The 17,971-nt window shown below is 51.9% G+C and overlaps 1 protein-coding gene across 1 annotated transcript in view; it reads right to left on the bottom strand.

Moving 5' to 3' along the window:
* f2 (coagulation factor II (thrombin)) overlaps positions 1-17,971 on the bottom strand; it is a 128,178-nt gene that overhangs the window by 10,841 nt on the left and 99,366 nt on the right. Inside the window, exons 12-13 of the mRNA XM_038807411.1 lie at positions 11,185-11,363; positions 1,142-1,212 (exon numbers count right to left, since the gene is read on the bottom strand). Of these exons, the coding sequence (XP_038663339.1) occupies positions 1,142-1,212; positions 11,185-11,363 (250 nt within the window). The remainder of the gene's footprint in view (positions 1-1,141; positions 1,213-11,184; positions 11,364-17,971) is intronic.

Genomic DNA, 17,971 nt, shown 5'->3' with positions numbered 1-17,971 from the left:
GGGGGGGGGGAGAATCGCGTGCAGGGGTCGGGGCGATTTGCGCGACGCTCTGGCAAATCTTCCACCCTGCGTGGGGAGGAGAATATCGCCCGTTATGTTTCAGTTATACAGGGCATTGGTGAGACCACATCTGGAGTACTGTGTACAGTATTGGTCTCCTTATTTAAGGTATTAATTCTTATTTAAAGAAGGATGTAAATGCAGTGGAAGAAGTTCAGAGAAGGTTTCCTAGAATAATACCTGGAATGTGTGGGTTATCATATGAGGAATGGTTGGACAGGTTATGTCTATATTCACTGGAGTTTAGAAGAGTAAGAGGCAACTTGATTAAAACATATAAGATCGTGAGAGGTATTGTCAGGGTGGCTGTGGAGAGGATATTTCTTCTTGTAGGAGAATCTAGAACAAGAATAATAAGGAGTCACCCATTTAAGGAAAATTGATTTCTTGTAGATGTTATGTGTCTATGGAACTCCCTTACTCAAAAAGTGGTGGAATTTTTAAGAGGGAGGTAGATAGATTTCTAATCAGCAAGAGGATGAGAGGTTCTCGGGGCCAGATGGTTACATTCAGATAAGCCACAATCTTATTGAATGGTAGAGCAGTCTCAAGGGGCTGAGTGGCTCACTCCTAGTTTGCATGTTCATATGACAGAGAGGTGATGGAGGCGGTGACACAGTGGTATTGTCACTGGACTAGTAAACCAGAGTCCCAGAGTAATTCTCTGGGGACCCGGTTCAAATCCCGCTACTGCAGATGGTGAAATTTGAATTAAATAAAAAATCTGGAATTAAAAGTCTCATGATGAACATGAAACCGTTATTGATTGTCGGAAAAACACATCTGGTCCACTAATGTCCTTCAGGGGAGAAAATCTGCCATCCTTACCTGGTCCTGTCTACTTGTGACTCACATGTGACAGCAAGGTGGGTGACTCTTAACTACCCCCTTAGGGATGGACAATAAATGCTGGCACAGCCTGCGATGCGCACGTTCCATGAATGAATTAAAAAAAACATGAATAGATCCTTTCCAGGCAGGGTATGAATAACATTTGCAGCAGAGTCATTCACCCTTTGACACAACCAAGTCATAATGCTTTGCAAAACATGAAGTAATTATAAACATGTAAAATAGTAACCTTCATTACAAAAGGACCCCCGCTGTCCCCCTCACAAGCATCTCCGTGCTGGCCAGATTCTTTACTGAAACCTACAATGGAAAAAAGAACATGTTAAAGCATAAAGAAAGTAGCTTGTGGTGGGATGACTGAAAAACCTAGGCCTCTCTCCCATTTAGAACAGTTCAAATGGATTGTGACCTTCTTCCTCAATTTTGTCTTCATGGCTCTCTCACTGAATTGATCGCAATGGTGATGCTAATCACACTTATCTCTAACCAACATTAACAAAGCGACTGGAAAGGACACAATGATCTCACTGCCTCATGCCTCCAAAAGGAAATTCTTTTGTAATGGAGTAGGAATAGTGATATTTACATTTAATGTGGAAGATATGCAGCTTCACTGTGAGTACTGCTTAGCTAACTAAGAGTGCTTTGGAGTTGGGTGCAAACAGGTAGTTCGAGGGTCAGTAAGATCACAATTGGGAACTGACCTGTAAGGAAGCAGTGGGATGGAGTAGCAAGGTGAGCCGCAGCAGAGCTCGAAGTGAAGGCATCTTTCAGAAAGTGACGTGCGGCAGCGCAGGCAGCTGATTGGTGAATAACAATCAGATGGGTATTTCTTCCCTTTAACTCTTTCAGGAATGTTTGTTTTGGAGTAGCTAGTGTTTCATATAGAGGAGGATCCCTTGCATAACATGTACTCTAAATTTAAGGTAGAAACTAAGAGCTCAGTTGACGGGTATGGCAGGGGAACTCAGCCATGTGGAATGCTCCTCCTACAATATGTGGGAAATCACAGTGTCTCAGGTAACCATATGTGCAGGAAGTGTGTCCAACTGCAGCTCCTGAGTGACCACATTGCATGGCTGGAGCTGCAGATGGACACACTACGGAGCATCTGTGATGCTGAGGACATTGTGGATAGCACATTTAGCGAGCTGTCACACCATAAGCAATGGCTGCACAGGCAGAAAAGCATTGGCCGACCACCAGGAACAGTAGAGGGGTAGATGGGTAGTGTGGGAGTCCCCTGTGGTCATCCCCCTCTCAAACAGACATACCATGTTGGATACTTGTGGGGAGGGTGGCCTCTCGGGGAAAGCAGCTACAGCCATATTTGTGGCACAATAGTTTGCTCTGCTGCACAGCAGGGGAGGTCAAAGACTGGGAGAGCTTTACTGATGGGAGACTCAATTGTAAGGGGAGCCGACAGGTATTCTGTGGCTGCGAACGAGACTCTCAAATAGTATGTTTACTCCCTGGTGCCAGGGTCAGGGATGTCTCAGAGCGGCTGCAGGCCACTCTGAAGGGTGAAGGTGAGCAGCCAGTGGCCTTGGTAAATGTTGGTACCAACAACATGTGTAGAAAAGGGATGAGGTCCTATAACAGGTATTTAGGGAGTTAGGTCATAGATTGAAGAGCAGGACTGCGAAGGTTGTAATCTCGGGATTACCTCTGGTGCCACGCACTCTTGAGCACAGGAATAGGAAGATAGATCAGCTGAATGCGTGGCTAAAGGGATGGTGTAGGAGGGAGGGCTTTAGATTTATTGAGACAGTTTCTGCGGCAGATGGGACCTGTACAAGCTGGATGGGCTGGACCTGAACCATAAGGGGTCCAATATCCTTGCTGGGAGGTTTGTTTGTGCTGTTGGGCAGGATATAAACTAGTTTGGCAGGGAGATGGGACACAGAGGAGATGTACAGTTGGGAGCAAGGTGCAATCAAATATAGAAGGAAAACTAGGTAAGTGCAATCATGGGCATGATGAGGCACATGGGAGGATTGGAAGGCTAAATTGCATCTATTTTAATGCAAGGAGCCTGTCTGGTAAGGCAGAGGAATGTAGAGTGTTGGTCAGCATGTGAAAATATTATATTGTTGTAATTACTGAGGCATGGTTGAAACAAAGGCAGGACTGGCAACTCAATTCCAGGGTATAAAGGTTTCAGGCATGATTGGGGGAGATGTAAGAAAGGAGGGGGCATTGCATTATTAATAAAATAAACTGAATCACCTTGGCCACCTGTGTTGCCACTTTTAGGGAACGGTGGACCTTCACGCCCAGATCCCTCTGTATGTTAATGTTCCTAAGGATTTGATCCTCAAAAATGCATCATCTCGCATTTGTTCAGATTAAACTCCATCTGCCATTTCTGTGCCCAAATCTCCAATCTATCTATATCCTGTTGTATCCTCTGACAATCCTCGGCACTATCAGCAACTCCATCAATCATTGTGCCATCCACAAACTTACTAATCAGACCACCCACATTTTTCTCCAAATCATTTATATATACTATAAACAACAGAAGTCCCAGCACTGATCCCTGCGGAACACCACTAGCTACAGATCTCGATTCAGAAAAATATCCTTCCACCGCTCCTGTCTGTCTTCCATAACTAAGCCAGTTATGTATCCATCTGGCCAGCCCACCCTGAATCCCATGTCATTTTAGTTTTTGTACCAGTCACCATGTGGGAACTTGTCAAACACCTTACTAAAGTCCATATAAACTACGTCCACAACCCTTCCCTCATCAATTTTCTTTGTCACCTCTTCAACAAACTCAATCAAGTTGGTGAGATATGACCTCCCTGTAAAGACCATGCTGCCTGTCACTAACTAGTCCATTTTCTCCAAATGTGCATATATCCTGTCCCTCAGTATCTTTCCAAAAGCTTTCCCACCACTGATGTCAGGCTCACCGGCCTATAATTTGCTGGATTATCCCTGCTTCCTTTCTTAAACAAGGGAACAACATTGACTATTCTCCTATTCTCTGGAACATCGCTTGTGGTAAAGAGGATGTGAAGATATCTGTTAAGGCCCCAGCTATTTCTCCCCTTGCCTCCCGCAGTAATCTGGGATAGATCCCATCAGGCCTTGAGGACTTGTTTACCTTACTGCAATTTAGGATACTCAACACTTCCTCCTTTGATATATTGACATTCTCAAGAGAATTCACACACCTATCCCTGACCTAAGTATCTGTCATGTCCTTGTGAATACCGATACAAAGTACTCATTAAGGATTTCACCCACTTCCTGTGGTTCCACGCATAGCTTCCCTCCATTGTCCTTAAGTGGGCCTATTCTTTGCTTGCTACCCTCTTGCTCCTAATATATGCATAAAAAGCTTTAGGATTCTCCTTGACCATGTTTGCTAAAGACATTTCATGGCCCCTTTTAGCCCTCTTAATTGCACGTTTAAGTTCCGTCCTACTTTCACTGTAATCCTCAAGGGTTTCTTCAGTTTTTAGATGCCTAGACCTAATGGATGCTTCATTTTTCCTGTTGACTCAGCTTACAATTTCCCTTGTCTTCCATGGTTCCCGAATCCTGCTATTTCTATCCTTCATTTTCGCAGAGGCATTTCTGTCCTGCAGTTCAATCAACTGGCCTTTAAAAGCCTCCCACATGTCAGGCATGGATTTGCCATCAAATAGCTGCTCCCAATCCCCATTCCCCAGTTTCTGTCTGATTTAGATGTAATTGGCCCTCGCCCAATTAAGCACCCTCACGCCAGTCTTGACGTTATCTATGACTATTCAAAATCTTATGGAATTATGGTCGCAAAGTCCAAAATGCTCCCCCACTGAAACATCAATCACCTGACCTGGCTCATTCCCCAATCCCAAGTCTATGATGGCCTCCTCCCTGGTTGGACTGTCAACATACTGTATCAAAAAGCCCTCCTGGACACATCTAACAAATTGCTCCCCATCCGAGCCTCTGGCTGTAAGGGATTCCCAGACAATATGGGGGAAGTTAAAATCAGCCATCACAACTATTGTGCGTTTTTCACACCTTTTCAGTATCTGACTAGACAACTGCTCCTCTGTCTCCTGCGGACTGTTGGGAGGTCTATGGTACACTCCCGACATTGTGATTTCACACTTCTTATAACTGAGCTCCACCCATAGTGCCTCAGTAGAAGATCCCTCCAATGTGTCCTCCCTCAATACAGCTGTGATCTACTCCCAAATCAGCAATGCAACTCCCCCAATTCTGTTGTTTCCCCTTCTTTCCTGTCTAAAACATCGATATCCCGGAATGTTAAGCTGACAGTGCTGTCCCTCCTTTAACCATGTCTCCGTAATTGCAATTACATCATAGTTCAATGCAGTAATTCAGGCTCTCAACGCATCTGTTTTACCTGTTATACTTGCTTTGAAGCCAATGCATTCCAGACCTACAGGCCCGCTGAATCCTGCGGCTCCCCTCTGCCTGCTCTCACTCTGCGTTATGTTTATTTCAGTCACTTTTTTCTCCAGTTTCTTCCCTTACTGGCTTGCTGTTCCGATTCCCACCCCCTGCCACACTAGTTTAAACTTCATGGTCGGTGCCTTACTGGGTAATTGAGATACCCAGCCCCTAGCAGGGGTTGGGGGGGGAGGGGGGGGGGGAGCTCGTATTCCACAAGGAGCATGGGAAGACAAACATTCCCACCCCATAGATCCTGTTTGGGATATTTATAGACCATCACTGCAGTAATGAGGGAGGATGTCTTAGAAGGCTCTTCAAATGAGGCCATGTGAGTGGAGCCTTCACTGCTTCCCCACCCCCCCCCCCAATGACTGGGCCAGTGAGTGTGACTGAGACCTATCCACTTTCAGCTCCTGCACCATATTCCAGTCCCCCCCACCCACTATTAACTCGTGGCTGTCCAAATCTGGGATGGCACCCAGCACCCTCTTTGCAAACTCTGCATCATCCCAGTTGGGGTCATATACACTTGCCAGTGCCACCAGCCTCCCCTCTGATGGCCCCATCATAATCACTTGTCTAACACCCTGATCCGCCACCACCTTCTCCATCTGAAACCTTACCCTCTTGCCCACCAATACCGTTAGCCCCCGAGCCCTGTTATCGAACCTCGAATGGAAAACCCGACTCACCCAACCCTTCCTAAGCCTCACCTGATCTTTTGCCCTCAGATGGGTCTCCTGCAGCATCACCACATCAGCCTTTTGGCTCTTTAAATGTACAAATATCCTCAACCTTTTCAACGGTCCCCCTAGCCCCCTCACATTCCATGCTATTATTCTGACTGGGGTCATCACCCCCCTCCCCTCCTGTCCGGCCATCATCATAACCCCGAGTGCTGCCCACTGGGCCTGACTCGTCACATCCCTTTGTTGCTATTGAACCCCCCTCCCCCAAGAATCCCCCATCCACTTCCTCTTGAAAACACCTCTCCCAATATCGATCCCTTTCCCCCACCTTTCACACCTCCCAGGCCCATTGAAACCTGTTTGACCAGGTTCCAGTGACCATGGCCCCTCCCCTCACCACACTCCCATTCACTAGCCGACCTTTGCTTGCCAATGTGGGGGCTCCTGTCCAGGCCCCCCTCCTCCCAATCCCCTCCCCCATGACCCAGTCCCTGAAAACAAAGACAAACAAACAAAACCAGTGCAAAAAAACACGATCCAAAAAACACCATAACCCCAAAGCCTAATACTCTCATATCCAAGGGTACACTACCTTCCCCATGAACCAACTCAAAAACCAAACCCTCAACTGACCCCCGCACATACAGAACTAATACACATCCTGAAACAAGAGATGAAGCTGTTTCCAGCATTTCACCCCCCTTCCTTCAGTCCAGAACCAAACCCAGTCCTATCTCTCATTTTAACCACAGTCCTTCATCTTCACGAACCTCCGCCACCTCCACCTTCTCAAAGTAGAAGTCCCTCGAATTAAAGGCCACCCTCAACTTCGCCGGGTAGACCACACTGAACCTCACACCATTACTGTGGAGTGCCAGCTTCACCTGACTGAAAGCTGCCCCCTTCTTGCCAGCTCCACAGTTAAGTGCTGGTCTATACGAATACCATCTCCTTCCCACTTCACCTCATGTCTTTGTTTCACCCAACTCAGGACCTTCTCCCTGACATGGAATTTGTGGAAATAAATAATGACTGCCCTTGGTGGCTCGTTTGTCTTTGACTTGGGCCTGAGTGACTGATGAACATTGTCCAGTTCATACTGGGAGAGTTCTCCCAACACCCCCTCAACAGCTCCGCCAGCTTCTTCGCGACGTACTCAGTCGGCCTCAGGCCTTCTACCCCCTCAGGCAAGCCCACAATTCTCAGGTTCTGCTGCCTCGATCTGTTCTCCAGGTCCTCCAGCTTGGCTCTGAATCCTTTGTTGGCCTCCACCACCCTCCACAGTTCCTCACCCATCGAGGGGAGCTGGTCACTATGTTGCGTCAGTGCTTTCTCCACCCCCTTCAGCTTCTCTTCTTGCTCCCATATCACGGCCAATGTCTTCAACACTGCCGCCTTCACCGGGGACATCGCCTCTAGCACCAGTTCCTTCATCGCTGCCATTATCTCCATACGCATCACCTTCATGTGTTTGCTGAACTGCTTATCAAATTCTCCATCCATCACTTTGGCCAAAGTCTACTGTGAAGGTGACGGCCCCACCCAGCGACCCAGCCTCCGCCATCTTTCCTGCTGCTGGGCTCACCCGTTCACTCAATGGTGAACTTTAATAAGCCCCCTCCTTCCTAGGGACTTTTTTCTGGTTCTTCGACATTCCCCTCCTTCCCTATGCCTGCACCAGCTTATCCAAAAACTGCCTCTGGAACCGGGCATTAAACTCCAAAAACCAGAACGTCAAGCAGGCGGCACCCAACGTGCGACTTCCACTACATACTACCACTGGAAGTCCCCCCCCCCCCCCCCCCCCCACCCCACCCCAATGGTTGGGTGAAACAAAGACGTGTGGTGAACTGGGAAGGAGATGGTATTCGTATACACCAGCACTTAACTGTGGAGCTGGCAAGAAGGGGGCAGCTTTCAGTCAGGTGAAGGTGGCACTCCACAGTAATGGTGTGAGGTTCAGTGTGGCTGTTTATTATATACATTAACGACTAGGATGTGAATGTAGAAGGTATAATTAGTAAGTTTGCAGATGACAGAAAATTGGTGTTGTTGATAGTGATGAGGATAGTCTTAGGCTACAGTCTGATATTGATCAGCTGGTATGTTGGGCAGAGCTTGGGCAGCTGGAAGTTAATCCTGATAATTGTGAGGTGATGCATTTTGGGAGGACTAATAGGGGTAGGATAATCATAATCAATGGTAGGTCCCTAGAGAGTATTGAGGAGCAAAGGGACCCTGAAGGTGGCAGCACAGGTAAATAAGATGGCGAAGAAGGCATACAGAATGCTTGGCTTCATTAGCTGGGGCATAGAATATAGGAGCAGGGAGGTCTTGGTACAACTTTATAAAACATTGGTTAGGCTACAGATGGAATATTTTGTGCAGTTCTGGTCGTTACACCATCAAGAGGATGTTATTTTACTGGATGGGGGTGCAGAGGAGATTTACCAGTATGTTTCCTGGGATGGAAAGGTTCAGCTATGAAGAGACACTGGATAGGCTGGGTTTCTTTTACCTGGAGCAGAGAGGATTCAGGGAGGATCTGATAGAGGAAGAAAAGAATACTGAGAGGCATAGACAGGGTAGATTGTGAGAATCTTTTCCCCATGGCAGAGGGTGTTGAAGACCATGGGCTGGATTCTCCCAAAATGGGACTATGTCCCCATGCCGACGTGCAAATGCTGGAGTTTTACCCCAGAGATTCCTGGAAAAAAGTACAGCTAATTAAATGCCCTGCAGGGAGCTAGCAGGGACCCGGAGTAAATGCCGCAGGTTTAGCTGCGGATACGGGCCCCTGCACTTCCGGTTTGGAGTCCATGCATGCGCACGGCGGTGTCCTCCAGCAACCGAGCCGAGCTCCATGGTGGACTCAGACCGCGGAGCCAGACGCAAAAGTTAGACCCCCCCAATCGGCGCGCACCCGAGCATCTAACCGCGCACTAGCACTCCCCCGCCACCTATTTCCGCTCCCCCCCCCCCCCCCCAACCAGGGCAGCCGCGGACTGAGTCTGCAGTCGTCACGCCAGCATCCCGACTGGCAATAGCACGTTAGTTCCACGCCGTCGGGAACTCGGCCGGTTGGGAGCGGAGGATCGCTGGGCTGGCCTCTGGCAATGGGCCCCCAGCCGCGCGCAGTACTTCGCGATCTCACCGATTCTCTGGCCCCGGAGAACCGGCGGACCGGCACTGGGCCCTATTTCAGAATTAAAGTGGATTCTCCGCTCCCGTGCCAAACGTGATTTTGGCGCGGGTCTACGGAGAATCCAGCCCCATAGGTTTAAGGTGAGGGGTAATGGTTTAGAGGGGATCTGAGGTAACATTTTTTTACCCAGAGGGTAGAGGAAATATCGAACGTGCTGCCTGAGAGGGTGGTGAAGGCACCTAATCTCGCATCATTCAAGAACCATCTGGACGAGCACTTCAATCGCCAAGGCACAGTATGCTTCGAAAAATTGCTGGTAATTGCAATTTGTCTAAATTGGTATTTGATGGTTGGCATAGACTTAGTGGGCCGAAGGTCCTGTGTCTGTGCTGTATGATTCTATGACTCCTTCTTTCTTCACAACACCCACCTTCACTCCTATCTTACCTCCCTTTCTATTCATGGCTAGCTTCTTCACTTCTTCATTCTACCAACTTTACATCTTCATTCCCACTTCATCACTTGACTTCTTCCTTTCTCTCTTCACAATCCCCAGTTTTCACTCCCAATCTACACTTTTCACCTCACCACTTCAACTCCTCCCCTTCCCCCTCCATTTCCCCCCACCTGTTATTGCTTCAATATTTCTCCCTTCATCGCTCTCCCATCACTTGTTTCTTCACTACTCCTCATCTTCACTCCTCCCATTGTTAGTACTCCCTGGAAGAATGAATTACTTAAAAATATTATCAAGTGTAGGAATTTTTAACCATTTCCTTACTCAATGTTTACCTATTTGGGAGGGCAGGAGAGAAAAGATTAAGGAATTATATTTGTGTAACATTTCTGTTTAATCCAAAAGAATGCACTATTCATTTTTTAACCACCACCCCAACATCCTCACCCCACAAAATTCACTAACTAGGTTTGGAATTAGGAGCAGTGATTGGATGGAAATTTTTCTTTGTTCTTTCACGGGTTGTGCGTGTCACTGACAAGGCCAGCATTTGATGCCTGTCCTCTAATTGCCCCTGAACTGAGTGACTTGGTAGGCCGTTGGTCCCCATTACTGAGGCTAGTTTTCAATTCTAGATTTTATTAATTGAATTAAAATTTTACCGAATACCCCTGGAAATTAACCCGGGCCTCTGGATTACCACTGTACTACTATTTCTCTGTACCATGCATCAGGCCCAGGCTGAGTATGTGGGATCTGCTCTCTGCAAAGACTGCTGGAACATCAGTCACTAAAACATGAAGGAAACATCTGACATTTCCCTTCCCTGAATGAGAGGGAGCATTTCACTTCAAATGAAATTCACTCCCACCACGTTGGTGCTCTGTGGCTGCTGTGCATGCCATCTGCTAGATTCTGTGCAGCAACATCTCACGGTTACTTTGACTGCATCATCTGCAACTTCGATCATCCTGAAATATCAGAGCAAAGGACTCCTGGGAAAACCATTACTTCTAAGCTCCCCTCAAGTCTCACACTCACCTGAGCTGGACATGTATCGTATTGATCGATTTTGGTTGATATTCTGGAGTTCCCTACCTAACACCATCATCATAGGAAGAGCATCAGTTCAAAGGAAAAGCCTAACACCACCTTCTCAGAACAACTAGAAATGGGCAATAAATGTAACATTGCCAGCAACACATCTACCAAGAATGAATTGAGAATTATCAGATCAGTCATTATCTCATTGAATGGCAGAGCAGACTCGATGGGCTGAGTGGCCTACTTCAGCTCCTGTATCTCATGGTCTTACGGGGTGTGTGAGATATTGCCTTTGATGCCGGTAATGATTTACAGACACTTTTGTACAGTACACATGGGCTCACCGGCTACTCTACTGAGCTTGCCACCAGGATGTTCTTACCCAGGACATTTAACAGCATTCAAAGGGTAGGGAGAAGGAGGGAGATTTAACTCCACCAGTCAAGGATGAAAGGACAGTATTTTAACCAACTATTCCCCTGCTGAGACGCTTCTCCAATGCTCCATTGACTCACCGGCACAGAACATGTTGTCCGTCACTCGAATATTGGTGGATGATCTGCAGATCGACTGCTTAACGATGGGAAGCTGGATTCCCTGTAGGAATGTAGGTCTTGAATTTGGAGTATTCACAAAGGTTTCACGTAGGTTTCCCCATCCTGTGACCCGGCCCAAATACTGATTGACCATTAACCTGGAAACAAGAATGAAAGAGTGAGGACAGGATTCTCTATTCCTGAGACTAAGTGTTGATGCCAGGGCAGGATTCATTGACTTTCACGACAGCAAAACTGGCACCGAACCTGGACCGATTCAGCGACTGTGGAGAGCTTAGCATCGGCACCATGTGGAACACGACCGATTCCAATGAAAAATGGTACGGGATTCACTGGGTCCGTGATTGACACTCAGAAGGCTGACAAGCTGCAGCCGCATACACACATTACACTCCCCACACACGCTCATCCCAGCCCACAAGGTGGCACTGGTTGTGCTGGGCATGCTAATACAGCTGATGGGTTTGCTGGGGCCAGAGAGCACCTAGGGGTGGGGGGGGGGGGGCACACCTATACGACCCGTGGCCCTAAGTTCACAGTGGGTTGTCAGTAGCGTGTGCAGCTGCATGGCTGCCTTTCCGGCTGCGGCAATGGCGTTCCGTTCCCGCCCACTCTGCCCCTCAGCCCGCCTCTTGACCACCCCCCGCTACTCCCCCTGCCCCCAGAAGAAGCACCCCCTGGCCAGTGTCACAACTGTCAGCGAAGTATGACCATGTTGGACATTTTCTGTACTCCCTCTCTTTCCCTCAGCTGCCATGATGCCGGTTCCACAACTGAAACGTGCCGTTGGGAACGCGGCCCATCGAGGTGGGGTATCGCAGAAGCTCCAGAGAATACTGGGTCGGGTCCACTAATGACATGCAAACGATGTTTGCTGTATCTGCCTTCTGGATTGCACTGTTGCTGCTGTCGAGGTGATGGGGAATTGCAATTTAGTGTCAAATCGGCGCCCGCCGTGATTTTAGCGTCGGAACCTATTCTCCGCCCAATCACATTTCCCACTTTCGGCATCAGCCAATGGAGAAACCCACCCTGAGTGTTCCTACCAATGTAAAACAGACCAGAAGCTGAGATCATTTTAATGCTTTACTCATCCCACCTGCCGCTCGTTTTGCCGAGGGTATTATTACCTGGAGTCATTGCCAGTGACACAATCTTAGTCCAGCAATCTGATCCATTCCCGTCACATGAACTTGTAAATCTCTCATTCTATCCCTCACTCTCGTTCTCAGAGGAAGGACCTCTGGTGCAGTGGGTAGTGTCCCTGCCTCTCAGCCAGAAGCTCTGGGACCCAGAAGTCCCAGCCCAGGACTTGACGGCTGAGGAAGATGTGGTCAAAATGGTAGCCAAATACGTTGAGTGTCGACCTGCAAATTCTTCCAACATGTGCAAATGGCAGGCAGTAAAAGCGGGAAAGATTCCTGGTCAGCCATGTGATGGAAAGAATGTTTAAACCTCCACCATCACTACCTATAGCTCTGGATTACAGCAGGTGAGTAAAAGTCCAGTTGCCACAGCAAGCCGGATTTCCTTAGTGAATTGCAATCCACAAGCACCCTCAGTCTCAGCTCCAAAGTGGAGTTTTGGAGTCTCTGGGAATTAATGATTAATCTCTGCCAGTGATCCAGGAGAAAGACCACAGTTTTACTAAAGTTATGCAGTTTTGTTTTATTTTCTTCGAATGCTTTTGTTCATTTGTCATAAAAAGATTGACAATATAGAAAATGGCTGTTTGACTGACAGACACAATTGATCCTGGCTGGGAAGTCAGCGTTTCGCTGGGGCCAACATACTGGATGCGACCAATGAGAGGAGTGTGGGGGAAGACTGTATGTGATTAAAACATCAAACAAGAATTGGCAGTCTTCCTTGAGCGTGCAACCGGATGGAGCCTCATGCAGATGCCGCTTTCCAATCTCATGCTCAGTAAAAAGACCGAGACATCCAAGCTAGGCAGGCCCCAAGGTCCATCTGATCACAGGAATGGGATACCGCAGGCAGTCTCCATTGTGCACATTCAGGGAGCAGGAGAAGAGGTTGGGTATGTACAGGGTCTGTCTTCCTGACTGCTAATCTGATGATCCCTTGCACTAAAGTATGGACATAGGCATGTTGACTCAGAATCTGAACTGGGCTCCATCAAAACGAACTCAATGGTCAACTGTCACATCCCCCAGCGAATCAATCATTCTGCCGAGACCGTTAGCCAATGGTAGGCAAAATACAGCCACATGGGCCAAAGAAAGAACGACTTGCATTTAGATACCGCCCTTTATAACACAGGTTTTCCCAAAATGTTATTCAGCCAATTAAGTTTATTTTCAAATCTTAGGGCGGTATTAGAATAGAACATAGAACAGTACAGCACAGAACAGGCCCTTCGGCCCTTGATGTTGTGCCGAACAATGATCACCCCACTTAACCCGTAACCCAACAATCCCCCCATTAACTTTACACTACGGGCAATTTAGCATGGCCAATCCACCTAACCCGCACATCTTTGGACTGTGGGAGGAAACCGGAGCACCCGGAGGAAACCCACGCACACACGGGGAGGACGTGCAGACTCCACACAGACAGTGACCCAGCCGGGAATCGAACCTGGGACCCTGGAGCTGTGAAGCATTGATGCTAACCACCATGCTACCGTGAGGCCCTTATTCTCTCCCCCAACATCCCCCCCCCCCCCCCCCCCCCCCCCCCCCCCCCCCTGGCCGGGTGGGAAAATCGGCGGGGCGCCGCGCGAATCATGCCACACTGTCCCGACCCCCGCATGCTATTCTCCCCCCCCCCCCGAAACCAGCGCCATGAGAATCGCGCCAGGCCGCTTGGAGAATCGGCGCAAACGGCGAGCGACGATTCTCCGGCCCGGATGGGCCGAGCGGCCGGCGAAAAAAATGACAGTCCTACCGGCGCCCTTCTTACCTGCTGTCGGGCTGGCGGGACCTGAGGCTTCAAAGGCCGGGAGCGGCCTGTGGGGGGTGGGGGGAGAGGGGGGTCCCAACCCCGGGGAGGCCCTCCGGAGCGGCCTGGTACACGATCGGGACCAATCGATCGGCGGGCCAGCCTCTCTGTCGGCGGGCCTCTCTGTCGGCCGGCCTCTCTGTCGGCCGGCCTCTCTGTCGGCGGGCCTCTCTGTCGGCCGGCCTCTCTGTCGGCCGGCCTCTCTGTCGGCCGGCCTCTCTGTCGGCCGGCCTCTCTGTCGGCGGGCCTCTCTGTCGGCGGGCCTCTCTGTCGGCCGGCCTCTCTGTCGGCGGGCCTCCTTTCTTTCGCCGGCGAGCCCGGATCCATCCGCCATGTTTGTGCGGGGCGGCCTGGGGAGGATGGCCACCGCGCATGCGCTAGTTGCCGCTGGCCCAACTGCGCATGTGCGGGACCCAAGTCGCCGGGTCTCTGACGCTGCGCCGAGGCCCCACCCCCGTCAATCGCATGACGGCCCTGCTAACCCCACGGAGGGGGGAGAATAGGGGTCTGAGAACAGGCAACGACGCCGGAGTAAAACACTCCGGTTTTTACTCCGGCGTCGGCACTTAGACTCCCGTTGGGAGAATCCCGTCCATAATGTAGGAAATGGGGCCAACAATTTATGCGCAGAAAATTTCCACAAATAGCACTGAGGAAAATGACCAGGTAACCTGTTTGAGTGATGTTGGTTGAGGGATAATTATTGGTCAGGACAGAGGGCAGAACTCTTCTGGTCCTCTTTGGTCTCTTTTACATCCATCTAACAGTGCAGATGGGACCTCAGTTTGCCTCACTTAAAAGTGTAGCACTCCCTCAGCACTGCACAGGAGCATTGGCACCCAGCGCTCCTCCTCCGGGTCAGAACTCATAGGACTCTGGGCTTCACCATAGAAAGGAGGGGCAGCTGGTTGGAGCCCCGGCTGCCCCTGCATCATCTGGCTCTGCCAGCCCTGACAGTTCCCCATGGTCTGCACCATTGTGTCGATGCCCTTGGCGATGCTCCTCAGTGACTGGGACATTTTCTACAGCACCTCAGCAATGCTCACTTGTGACTGGGATAGACTCTGCAGCACCTCGGCCATGCCCATCTGAGAGCGGGACATGTCCCGCCGAACCTCATCAACATCGGCCTAATACTGAGTCACATCCCCCAGCGAGTCACACATTCTGCCGAGACCCTCAGCCATGGCCGTCACCGACTGCGCGACACCATGGAAATCTTCACCAATGGTGCCGACGTCGTGCACTAGGCTCTCCACTGCAGTCACCATCCCAGGATTGTTGGCCTCGGTGCCACGCATTGCTGGTGACATCTCCAGTGCCTGTAGCCTCTGGGACTCCTCCAGTCGGCTATGGACCCGCTGGAGTATCGCTGATATCTCGCTCTGAATGTCCTGACCGCACCCTAACGTCTCCATCAGCTCCGGGTGCCTCTGTACCACAGGCTCAGCATCAGGCTGGGACCCAGCTGGGTCCTGGGATCCAGCAGACCTCCAGCTGCTGTCTGGCCTGGGGGTTCCTGCCTCCAGCTGCTGTCTGGCCTGAGGGTTCCTGCCTCCAGCTGCTGTCTGGCCTGGGGGTTCCTGCCTCCAGCTGCTGCCTGGCCTGGGGGTTCCTGCCTCCAGCTGCTGTCTGGCCTGGGGGTTCCTGCCTCCAGCTGCTGTCTGGCCTGGGGGTTCCTGCCTCCAGCTGCTGTCTGGCCTGGGGGTTCCTGCCTCCAGCTGCTGTCTGGCCTGGGGGTTCCTGCCTCCAGCTGCTGTCTGGCCTGGGGGTTCCTGCCTCCAGCTGCTGTCTGGCCTGGGGGTTCCTGCCTCCAGCTGCTGTCTGGCCTGGGGGTTCCTGCCTCCAGCTGCTGTCTGGCCTGGGGGTTCCTGCCTCCAGCTGCTGTCTGGCCTGAGGGTTCCTGCCTCCAGCTGCTGTCTGGCCTGACGGTTCCTGCCTCCAGCTGCTGTCTGGCCTGGGGGTTCGTGCCTCCAGCTGCTGTCTGGCCTGGGGGTTCCTGCCTCCAGCTGCTGTCTGGCCTGGGGGTTCCTGCCTCCAGCTGCTGTCTGGCCTGGGGGTTCCTGCCTCCAGCTGCTGTCTGGCCTGGGGGTTCCTGCCTCCAGCTGCTGTCTGGCCTGGGGGTTCCTGCCTCCAGCTGCTGTCTGGCCTGGGAGTTCCTGCCTCCAGCTGCTGTCTGGCCTGGGGGTTCCTGCCTCCAGCTGCTGTCTGGCCTGGGGGTTCCTGCCTCCAGCTGCTGTCTGGCCTGGGGGTTCCTGCCTCCAGCTGCTGTCTGGCCTGGGGGTTCCTGCCTCCAGCTGCTGTCTGGCCTGAGGGTTCCTGCCTCCAGCTGCTGTCTGGCCTGGGGGTTCCTGCCTCCAGCTGCTGTCTGGCCTGGCGGTTCCTGCCTCCAGCTGCTGTCTGGCCTGAGGGTTCCTGCCTCCAGCTGCTGTCTGGCCTGAGGGTTCCTGCCTCCAGCTGCTGTCTGGCCTGGGGGTTCCTGCCTCCAGCTGCTGTCTGGCCTGAGGGTTCCTGCCTCCAGCTGCTGTCTGGCCTGAGGGTTCCTGCCTCCAGCTGCTGTCTGGCCTGGGGGTTCCTGCCTCCAGCTGCTGTCTGGTCTGAGGGTTCCTGCCTCCAGCTGCTGTCTGGCCTGAGGGTTCCTGCCTCCAGCTGCTGTCTGGCCTGGGGGTTCCTGCCTCCAGCTGCTGTCTGGCCTGGGGGTTCCTGCCTCCAGCTGCTGTCTGGCCTGGGGGTTCCTGCCTCCAGCTGCTGTCTGGCCTGGGGGTTCCTGCCTCCAGCTGCTGTCTGGCCTGGGGGTTCCTGCCTCTAGCTGCTGTCTGGCCTGGGGGTTCCTGCCTCCAGCTGCTGTCTGGCCTGGGGGTTCCTGCCTCCAGCTGCTGTCTGGCCTGGGGGTTCCTGCCTCCAGCTGCTGTCTGGCCTGAGGGTTCCTGCCTCCAGCTGCTGTCTGGCCTGACGGTTCCTGCCTCCAGCTGCTGTCTGGCCTGGGGGTTCGTGCCTCCAGCTGCTGTCTGGCCTGGGGGTTCCTGCCTCCAGCTGCTGTCTGGCCTGGGGGTTCCTGCCTCCAGCTGCTGTCTGGCCTGGGGGTTCCTGCCTCCAGCTGCTGTCTGGCCTGAGGGTTCCTGCCTCCAGCTGCTGTCTGGCCTGGGGGTTCCTGCCTCCAGCTGCTGTCTGGCCTGGGGGTTCCTGCCTCCAGCTGCTGTCTGGCCTGGGGGTTCCTGCCTCCAGCTGCTGTCTGGCCTGGGGGTTCCTGCCTCCAGCTGCTGTCTGGCCTGGGGGTTCCTGCCTCCAGCTGCTGTCTGGCCTGGGGGTTCCTGCCTCCAGCTGCTGTCTGGCCTGGGGGTTCCTGCCTCCAGCTGCTGTCTGGCCTGGGGGTTCCTGCCTCCAGCTGCTGTCTGGCCTGAGGGTTCCTGCCTCCAGCTGCTGTCTGGCCTGACGGTTCCTGCCTCCAGCTGCTGTCTGGCCTGGGGGTTCGTGCCTCCAGCTGCTGTCTGGCCTGGGGGTTCCTGCCTCCAGCTGCTGTCTGGCCTGGGGGTTCCTGCCTCCAGCTGCTGTCTGGCCTGGGGGTTCCTGCCTCCAGCTGCTGTCTGGCCTGGGGGTTCCTGCCTCCAGCTGCTGTCTGGCCTGGGGGTTCCTGCCTCCAGCTGCTGTCTGGCCTGGGAGTTCCTGCCTCCAGCTGCTGTCTGGCCTGGGGGTTCCTGCCTCCAGCTGCTGTCTGGCCTGGGGGTTCCTGCCTCCAGCTGCTGTCTGGCCTGGGGGTTCCTGCCTCCAGCTGCTGTCTGGC

The sequence above is a fragment of the Scyliorhinus canicula genome, chromosome 9 (assembly GCF_902713615.1).
Source record: "Scyliorhinus canicula chromosome 9, sScyCan1.1, whole genome shotgun sequence".
Classification (NCBI taxonomy): Eukaryota; Metazoa; Chordata; class Chondrichthyes; order Carcharhiniformes; family Scyliorhinidae; genus Scyliorhinus; species Scyliorhinus canicula.
Note: the sequence above shows the minus strand (reverse complement) of the source record. Positions and strands in the feature narration are given on the sequence as shown.